The 10,000-nt window shown below is 54.0% G+C and overlaps 1 protein-coding gene across 1 annotated transcript in view; it reads right to left on the reverse strand.

Annotated features, from left to right (window-relative positions):
• Positions 1 to 6,956: 6,956 nt before the first annotated feature.
• LOC144514133 (dickkopf-related protein 2-like) overlaps positions 6,957 to 10,000 on the reverse strand; it is an 8,323-nt gene continuing 5,279 nt past the window's right edge. Inside the window, exons 4-5 of the mRNA XM_078245331.1 lie at positions 9,667 to 9,804; positions 6,957 to 8,286 (exon numbers count right to left, since the gene is read on the reverse strand). Coding sequence (XP_078101457.1) covers positions 7,898 to 8,286; positions 9,667 to 9,804 — 527 coding nt within the window. The 3' untranslated portion in view covers positions 6,957 to 7,897. The remainder of the gene's footprint in view (positions 8,287 to 9,666; positions 9,805 to 10,000) is intronic.

Genomic DNA, 10,000 nt, shown 5'->3' on the forward strand with positions numbered 1-10,000 from the left:
CCGTCACATTGTCCGCTACGGAGCGCAGGAGGAGGAGATGGCCCGACTGCATGGAATACAGGATGGCATTTAAATACCCTAGCATTAAATAACGGCAGAACACAGTGTAAATAACTAAATATCTGTCTTTAATACTCTGCATATATCATCAAATGTCAAAGTCTGGAAATACAGCCGTTAAGCTCTCGCACAATCGTTACCCTTAATGTCCTCGTTATCGGTTTGAACTGTAATACTGTTCGTGACAATTCCTGCATGAAGAAGTTTGCCTATTACACTTTCTTTCGTCTTCAAATCGTATCTCGGGGTGGGGTGAGGGATACCACTAGTTGATGCTGTGTTGGCAAGGTGTTAACAATCACAATATGTTGTAAACAAATAGGCCTACATGCTGCGGTGAACCCGTGCGTATTACTGCATGATGGCACCGCTGGCCCTGCAGGAAGGAGGACTACGCTAATGGAAGAATCAGGAGAAAAACCGACTTCAGGGACCATGAAGATGACTGGCTAATATGCCGATTTAGATTCCCTAAAGCTGTGCTCTTGGATCTATGTACTGAATTGGTCCAGTAGGGCAACGCGCCAGAACCGTGCCATCCCGGTCCAAATACAGGTCCTCGCCACTCTGGGGGCCACCGGCTGTTTCCAGAGGGAAATGTCAGACAGCTAAGTGTTTTTTTTTAATATAAATATTATATATAATCTTCAACTTTATCACTAAGGCTTGTTTGGATATACTATATAGTTCTGTTAAATGTTATTATATACGTCTGGTCCCCGAGTGCTGTAATGTCTGCCGTTTTGGATATATATATATATATATATATATATCGGTGTAACAGCTGCCAGTGCCATTCATATACTGATCAGCATTCACGAGGTGCTTTGCATTGACTATTTATGGTTAAAAATGGGCGTGTACACGGCGGGATAAGAGGCTGATCCACGTACGCACACTTGTAGGTAATCTGTGATTTATAAAAGGAACATTGCTTACAGGTGCGTATTCACGGTTTTATAAATCTGACTTTTTTATGGCGTACGCCATTTTGGGCTTTTATATGTACACTTATAGTAAGGATCCTATGCACAGTTTTATAAATGAGACCCCTGATCCTTAATTTCAGTGGCAAAGAGTGTTTTTATGGAACCGTCCATGTTATTTTGGGGTGATTTGGTTGCAAGAAACCCATATTTCTGATGTAGAAACGTGAAAACGGGTCAAATTTGACCCGAGGACAACAGAAGTTTTAATAAACTATACGTGTCTGTCTCTTGATGTGATTCTCCTTCTCGTTTGATGCCCCTGCGTTGGATCAATGTGATTTAGCTGAACCTCTTTAGCAGCTTTAAAGGACAATTCCAGCGCAAAATGAACCTACGGGTTAATAACATATGTGTACCGAGTCGACCGTACCATCTGCCCCGAAAGCTAGCATTACAAGCTAATCAGCGGTGCGCGCTAGCTTGTTTCAAGCTAGAGACGCATTAGATTAACATGAGCAGAGGGTACAACAAGCTACCGCGAGTCGAGCAGGTACCACGTAATGGAAAAACGGCAATAATCACCTCTACCTGTATGCTGTACCGTATTAGTTCAGTAGAGCACACTAATGAATTGTGTCTCCGTTTTAACACTTACTAATGAATTGTCTTGCTTGTTTGTTTGTTTGTTTGTTTTTCTTTCGTCCTGTTTCTCCCTGTTTTATAGCAAATGTTATTACTGTATATCTTTTGTCTTAGAGCTGGCTTACAGCTAACCAAACATTTATGGCGCTTTTCCATCACGTTGTACCTGCTCGCCTCGTCGCCTTTTTTGGTTTTCCATTACGAAAAAAAGTCCCTGGTACCTGCCAACAGGTACTTTTTTTAGTACCGCCTCAGTCGAGGATCCCAGCGAGCTGAGGCGATACCAAAAGGTGACGTGAAAGCGACAGACGGGGGTGTCCTGAACAAACCTGCCATTTTTAAATAGCTTAGCCAGCTGTGTTTATTTTTCCTGCTTCCAGCTTCATTTGAAACAAAATGTCTTCTGGCAACAACAGACCTTCCATGTTCTGTGTGGGTGTCGCTTTAGGTCACGGCAGTTTACTGCAGTGCCGCTATGACGACCAGCCACGCTGAGGTGGTACTAAAATCTGCAATGGAAAACGAACGCACAGTAGGGGCGGTAGGGGTCGAGGTAGAGTCGAGGGCGGTGGGGGCGAGTAGGGGCGAGTGGGCGAGTAGAGTCAAAGGCAGTGAGTCGAGGGCGGGTAGAGTCGAGGAGGTAGAGTCGTGAGGCGGTAGGTCAAGGCCCAGTAGAGTCGAGGGCGAGTGGGGTCAAGGCGGTAGAGGCGGGGCGTAGTAGGCGTCGAGTAGAGTAGAGTCGGGGCGAGTGGCGTCGAGGCGAGTGGCGTGAGGCGGTGGCGTCGGGCGAGTGGCGTAGAGGCGAGTGGCGTCGGGGGCGGTAGTAGAGGCGGTGCGTGGGGCGGTAGGCGTGGGGGCTAGTGGCGTGGGGCGAGTGGCGTCGGGGCGAGTAGCGTGGCGTGGGGCGAGTGGCGTGGGGCGGTAGCGTCGGGCGAGTGGCGTGGGGCGAGTGGCGTCGGGGGCGGTGGCGTGGGCGGTGGCGTCCGAGGGCGAGTGGGGCGGTAGAGCGTCGGCGAGTGGCGTCGAGGCGGTAGCGTCGAGGCGAGTCGGCGTGGGGCGGTAGCGTCGAGGGCGGTAGCGTGGAGGCGAGTAGCGTGAGGCGGTAGCGTGGGGCGGTGGAGTCAAGGCGAGTAGGCGTCGGCGGTGGCGTCGAGGCGGTGAGCGTGAGGCAGTGGCGTCGGGGCGAGTGGCGTCGGCGGTGGCGTGGGGCGGTGGCGTGAGGCTGGTGAGCGTCGGGGCTGGTGGCGTGGGAGGCTGGTGGCGTGGGGGCGGAGTGGCGTCGGGGCGGAGTGGCGTGGGGCGGAGGTGGCGTCGGGGCGGTGGCGTGGGGCGGTGGAGTCGTGGGGCGGTCGGCGTCGGGGCGGTAGGCGTCGTGGCGTGGGCGAGTGGCGGTGGAGGCGGTGGCGTGGGGCGGTGAGTCAGGCGGTGAGTCGGGCGAGTGGCGGCGAGCGATGAAGTGGGCGGTCGGGGCAGTGGGGCAGTCGAGGCGGTGAGGGCGGTAGGGCGGAATGGGGGCGGAGTGAGCGTGAGTCGGGGCGGTGGCGTCGAGGCGGAGTGGCGTCGCGAGTGGCGTCGAGGCGAGCGGTGGCGGTGGGCAGTGGCGTCGGGCGAGTGGGAGCGCGGTGCGCGCGCGTCGGGGCGGTGGCGTCGAGGCGGTGGCGTGGGGCCAGTGGCGTCGGGGCGGGTGGCGTCGAGGCGGTGGCGTGGGGCGGTGGCGTAGGGGCGGTGGCGTCGTGGGGCGAGTGGCGTCAGGGCGAGTGGCGTCGAGGCGGTGGCGTGGGGCGGTAGCGTCGGGCGGTGGCGCGGTGGCGGTAGCGTCGGGCGGCGTGGCGTGGGGCGAGTGGCGTCGGCGGTGGGGCGGTGGCGTCGGGCAGTGGCGTCGGGGCGGTGGCGTGAGCGGTGGCGTCGAGGCGGTGAGCGAGTGGCGTGGTGAGAAGTGGCGTGAGGCAGTGGCGTCGGCAGTGGGGCAGTGGCGTGGGGCGGAGTGGCGTGAGCGGTGGCGTGGGGCGGTGGCGTGGCGAGTGGAGGTCAAGGCGGTGGGGAGTCGAGGCGGTGGGGCGAGTGGGCGGTGGGAGTCGGGGAGAGTAGAGTCAAGGGCGGTGGGCGGAGGTAGGCGGGATGAGTGGTGGGAGTCGGGGCGGTGACGTCGAGGCGGTGGCGTGTAGAGGCGAGTGGGAGTCGAGGCGGTGGGGCGGTGGGGCGGAGAAGTGAGGTCAAGGCGAGTGGGGTCAGGCGGTGGGAGTCGGCGAGTGGCGTCGGCGAGTGGCGTGGGGCGTGGCGTCGGGGCCGTGGCGTCGAGGCAGTGGCGTCGGGCGGTGGCGTGGGGCGGTGGCGTGGGGCTGAGTGGGTCGCGGTGAGCGTGGGGCTAGTGGCGTGTGGCGTGAGGCGGTGGCGTGCGAGTGGCGTCGGGGCGGTGGCGTCGGGCGAGTGGCGTCAAGGCGGTGGCGTCGCGGTGGCGTGGGCGGAGTGGCGTGGGGCGAGTGGCGTGGGGCTGGTGGCGTGGAGCCTGGTGGCGTCCAAGGGCTACGAGGCGGTGAGAGGCTGGTGGGCGGTGGGAGTCGAGTGGGCGTCAGGCGGTGGCGGCGGTGCGATGATAGAGCGAGTAGAGTGGGAGCGTCGAGGCGGTGGCGATCCGTAGAGCGAGTGGCGTGAAGCGCTAGGAGTCGAGGCGGTGGCGGTCGGCGGTCAGGCGGTGTCGGCGGGTGGCGTCGAGCGAGTAGCGTGCGGGCGGTAGCGTCGCCGGAGTGGCGTCCGAGGCGGTAGTGCGATCCGCTGGTGGCGTCCGAGGCGGTGGCGTGGGGCGAGTAGCGTCGAGGCTGGAGTGGCGTGAGGCGGAGTGGCGTCGAGGCGGTGGCGTCGGGGCGGTGGCGATACGGGCGAGTGCGTCCGGGGCGGTGGCGTGGGGCGATGGCGTCGGGGCGGTATTATTGTTATTGTTATTATTATTAAAGCGTGGTTGTAATATAATCAATAATCACTTGTCGCAATACGTCAAGCGTAAAGCCCAATCGCAATCAGCGAAATACTTAATAAAGCAATGCGTCAGCAGTAAAGCGAGTAGCGTGGGGGCGTAGCGTGAGGGGCAGTGGGGCGGGGTGGCGTGGGGCGGTGGCGTGGGGCGGTGGCGTGGGGCGAGTGGCGTCGGGCGGGGTGGCGATGAGGCGGAGTGGCGTGGGGCGGTGGCGTGGGGGCTGGTGGCGTCGAGGCGGTGGCGTGCGGTGGCGTGGGGCGGTGGCGTCGGCGGTGGGGCGGTGGCGTCGGGGCGGAGTGACGTCGGTGGTGGCGTGAGAGCGGTGGCGTCGGGGCGGAGTAGCGTCGAGCGGTGGCGTGAGGCCAGACAGGCGTGAGGGCTAGTGGCGGTCGGGGCGGTAGCGTGGGGCGGTGGCGTGGGGCTGGTGGCGTGGCTGTGGCGGCGAGGCTAGTGGCGTGGGGCGGTGGCGTGGGGCTAGTGAGCGTGGGGCGAGAGAGCAGTCGCGAGTGGCGTGGGGCTAGTGGCGTCGGCGGTGGCGTCGGCGGTGGCGTCGGCGAGTGGCGTGGGGCTGAGTGGCGTCGAGGGCGAAGTGCGTGCGGTAGTAGGCGAGTGGCGTAGAGGCGGCGAGTGGCGTGCGGGCTGAGTAGCGTCGGCGAGTGGCGTGCGGCGAGTAAGCGTCGAGGCTAGTGGCGTCGAGGCTGGTAGCGTCGAGGCGGAGCCAGCGTCGAGGCTGGTAGCGTCGAGGCGGTGGCGTCGAGGGCGGTGGCGTGGGGCTAGTGGCGTCGAGGCGAGTGGCGTCGGGCGGAGTGGCGTGGGGCCAGTAGCGTGGGCAGTGGCGTGGGCGGTGGCGTGGGGGCTGGTAAGCGTTGGGCGGTGGCGTGGGGCTGAGTGGCGTGGGGCGAGGAGTGGCGTGGGGCGGTGGCGGTAGGCGGTGGCGTCGAGGGCGGTGCGTGGGCGGTGGCGTCGGGGCGGTGGGGCGATGGCAGTCGGGGCTGGTAGCATGGGGCGGTGGCGTGGGGAGGGCTAGTGGCGTGGGCGGTGGCGTGGGGCTGGTGGCGTGGGGCGGTGGCGTGGGCGGTAGGCGTGGGAGCTGAGCGCGTCGGGCGGGGGAGTGGCGATGGGGCGGTGGCGTGGGGCGGTAAGGCGTGGGGCTAGTGGCGTGGCGGAGTAGCGTGAGCGGCGTCGGCCCCAATGGCGTGAGGCGAGTAAGCGGCGGTGAGCGTGTGGCGTGGGCGGTAGCGTAGAGGCGGTGGCGTGAGGCGAGAAATCGGCGTCAGAAGCGGTAGTCGCAGTTTGAAGACCAGAACATGTATTGTGTTTGTGGTACAGTTGTTTCAGTGGAACATTTTACATCTACAGCGTCTTTTCTTTCATTAACATACATCTTGGTTAACCTTAGCATTTCTTTGGAGACTAATAACCAAAGAAGACATGTTTAAATGATAAAAAAATAAACTGTCAGAGCTGTTTTTACACGTCTGAAAAGCGTCGAAAAAATCTGTATTCAAGGTTGAAAAAAGCACCCAAAAAATGTGTATAAAAGGTTGAAAATAGCGTCGAAAAAATTTGTATAAAAGGTTGAAAAAAGCACCCAAAAATGTGTATAAACGGTTGAAAAAAGCGTCGAAAAAATTTGTATAAACGGTTGAAAAAAGCGTCGAAAAAATTTGTATAAAAGGTTGAAAAAAGCGTCGAAAAAAATGTGTATAAAAGTTTGAAAAAAACGCGAAAAAAATGTGTATAAAAGGGTTGAAAAAAGCGTCAAAAAATGTGCATAAAAGGTTGAAAAAAAGCGTCGAAAAAATGTACATAAAAGGTTGAAAAAAGTGCCCAAAAAATGTGTATAAAAGGTTGAAAAAATCACCCGAAAAAATGTGTATAAAAGGTTGAAAAAAGCGTCGAAAAAAATCTGTATTCAAGGTTGAAAAAAGCACCCAAAAAATGTGTATAAAAGGTTGAAAAAAGCACCCAAAAAATTTGTATAAAAGGTTGAAAAAATCACCCAAAAAATGTGTATAAAAGGTTGAAAAAAGTGCCCAAAAATGTGTATAAAAGGTTGAAAAAGCGTTGAAAAAATGTGTATAAACGGTTGAAAAAAGCGTCGAAAAAATGTGTATAAACGGTTGAAAAAAGCGTCGAAAAAATTTGTATAAAAGGTTGAAAAAAGCATCGAAAAAAATGTGTATAAAAGGTTGAAAAAATCACCCAAAAAATGTGTATAAAAGGTTGAAAAAAGCGTCGAAAAAATCTGTATTCAAGGTTGAAAAAAGCACCCAAACAGACACACAAACAAACAGGTTCAAGGTGACAAATCCTTTTAATCGTAAAAACACAGATTAGTGATTGATTGTGGACATAAACCCTTCAAAATAAACTGCTAGAGCGACACGTAAACACACAAATAATTACACCAACATTCATCCAAAATGTACAGCAGCAACTCATAGAAATATAACTCAGTGCAATCGATACAAGACGCAATAGGACAGAGTCCAAAACTTATTTATTTAATGTAAGTATATCTCATCTTACGAGGGGAGCGCCCGACTCTAGCAAGACTCTCAGGGTTACGAGATTATTGGACATTAGTCTGCGAAAAGTGGAATCTCTTGAAAAGTCATTTTGGCGAAAAGCTCGGCGAAAGATGTAAGAGAAAATCAGTCTTTCTCCCTGCTTTTAATCACGCTGTTTTTTTGGCTTTTCGTGTAGTTTGAAGACCTTTCGACTGGACAGATGTTGTGAAATATCTCTGCAGCTGTAACTTAGATCAGTTCTGTATTGTGGTTCACAACAACAAGCCCCAAATTGGCCGTCTGCGGGTCTTCAGAACCTACAAAGACAACTTTACCACAGACACGTATTAGGTTTTTGTTTGTTTTTTAATATTAATGCTTTTCCTGTTGCTGTAAATGGAGTCAAGCTGGATTTCAAAGCGGGTTTCTGCTCGTCTAGACGCCCCAGAACAAGAGAGGAAACCAGATCTGAAGCACAAAGAGTTTCACATCCTGCTTTGTTACATTTGCGTGTGAATGCAGCCCGACAGGAAGCCGATTAGCATCGAGATACTGGGACAGTTTGGAGGAGGAGAGGTTTTTCCACAGGTGTAAACAGGTATTCGCAGGTTATTCACCCCTCCCTCCCTCCCTCCATTTGTCTCTGTCTCACTCTTCTCCGTCTCCGAAGGGAGGGACGTCTTCCCTTCCTTTCAGCTTTCAAACCACCTTTCCCCTCTCTCCTCCCCTCTGTCTTTCCTTCTTTTCTGTCCAATCCGTCCTTCCTTCCATCCTTTCTTTCTTTAGTTTTTCTGGCACACGTGAAGTCTCGTCTTTGCCGCCGCCTGCGACGCGGATGCCGAAGATTTTGCGGACGAAGACAGCAGCGACGTGTGCGGCGAGGAGTGGCGAGACGAGGAAGGGGACGCCTCGAACCTGGACTTTGCCGCCGCGGCCGCCAGCAGCGATGACGAAGACTGGGCGCCGGGCTCTCGCAGGGTTCGGCAGCCGAGCCCGTCGCTGCACGGGCAGCGCTGGAACAGCTCCAAGCCGTGGTTCCCCTTCCGGCGTTGTCGCGTGCACACCTGTCCCTCCCGCAACACGGGCTTGCAGATGCGAGTCCAGAAGTGGCGGGCGCAACACAGGGCGTCGGAGCAGTCCGAGGAGCGCAGACACGGATCCCCGACCTGACCTGGAAAAAAACACAGACCAAAAGTGTCAATTATGCCTACCAGACACGAGAAGATTATCTTTTTGGGGGCATTTTGAGCCTTTATTTTGAAGGGACAGATGAAGACATGAAAGGGGAGTGAGAGGGAGCAGTGACATGCAGCAAAGGGCCGCTCTATATGGGCGCCCGCTCTACCAACTGAGCTATCTGGGCGCCCATGAAGACTCTTTGAAAAGACTGGAATATGCTCGCTGTATACACGCTAAAAGCTGGGCCAATCACAAACCAAAATGTCCCCTTCGTCTGCAGAGTTTGAGCCGCTGTGTGTTCATTTAGTGCCGAGAGAAACACGCACATTTTGAATAAAACTCTCTCACATTTCCTAGCTGTAATTTGATCACAAATATTTCTTTTTAGCAACAAAAGTGACTCGAAAAACCATCAAGAAACAAAAAAAAACCTACGTTATTTGTTACCTTAAGAACAATTCTGGCGCAAAATGAATGTTATTAGGGGTTAATAACATATGTGTACAGAGGCGACCGTTCTGTGTGATCTGTTTTCATGCTAATCTAATGTGTATGTAGCTTGAAACAAGCTAGCAAACGTGAACCGCTGTTTGAACGCTATTGTCTTTCTAAACTACCTTTTTAATAAACTGTCTGTACACTTACAAAGGTCTCAATGCTTCGCTTTACATGTAGGGACCCTCATTATGATGTTTTCAGCCTTGTTAGTGGTGTAGAAATAACGATTTACCATCTGCCCCGAAAGCTAGCATTACAAGCTAATCAGCGGTGCGCGCTAGCTTGTTTCAAGCTACATAAACATTTGATTAGCATGAGCAGAGGGTACATTTTATACCACTAACAAGGCTGAAAACATCATAATGAGGGTCCCTACATGTAAACCGAAGCATTGAGACCTTTGTAAGTGTACAGACAGTTTATTAAAAAGGTAGTTTAGAAAGACAACAGCGTTCAAACAGCGGTTTGCGTTTGCTAGCTTGTTTCAAGCTACATACACATTTGATTAGCATGAAAACAGATCACACAGAACGGTCGCCTCGGTACACGTATTATTAACCCGTAGGTTCATTTTGTGCAACTCTGGGACTCTTTAGGTGACATTCATTCAAGTTTTTCTAAAAATCTGACACATGTTTCTGACAAAATAAAGATTTTTTGGGGGCTTTTCCCTTTATTCGATAGTGGCAGTGGATAGACAGGAAAGGGGGGACGGAAAGAGAGAGAGAGGGGATGACACGCAGCAAAGGGGTCCGCAGGTCGGACTCGAACACGGGCCGCTGCAAAGGACTACATGGGGCGCACGCTCTCACTGGGTGAGCTATAGAGGCCGCCCCTATTTCGTGGAAGTGTGGAAATGTAAACAAACGCTCACCTTTACTGGAGGACCCTTTGACGTCCTTCCTCCCTCTCTTCCTCCATCCTTTCTTTAGTTTGGACAGCGGACTCAGCCCTCCGTCCGAGTCGGGGATGCCCTGAGACTCAAAGCCGTTCACGTTGGGCACGCAGATATCTGGCGGAGAAAGAGAGAAAGAAAGAGAGAAAGAAAGAGAGAAAGAAAGAGAGAAAGAAAGAGAGAAAGAAAGAGAGAAAGAAAGAGAGGAAGGAATCAGCATTTAAAATGGAAACTACTAGAAGAACTCAAGGATATTTATGCAATTGTATGCAAAAAATTGCGGGAACTTGCAAAAACGGCGGTTTCATCGTGG

The sequence above is a fragment of the Sander vitreus genome, unplaced genomic scaffold (assembly GCF_031162955.1).
Source record: "Sander vitreus isolate 19-12246 unplaced genomic scaffold, sanVit1 ctg462_0, whole genome shotgun sequence".
NCBI lineage: Eukaryota > Metazoa > Chordata > Actinopteri > Perciformes > Percidae > Sander > Sander vitreus.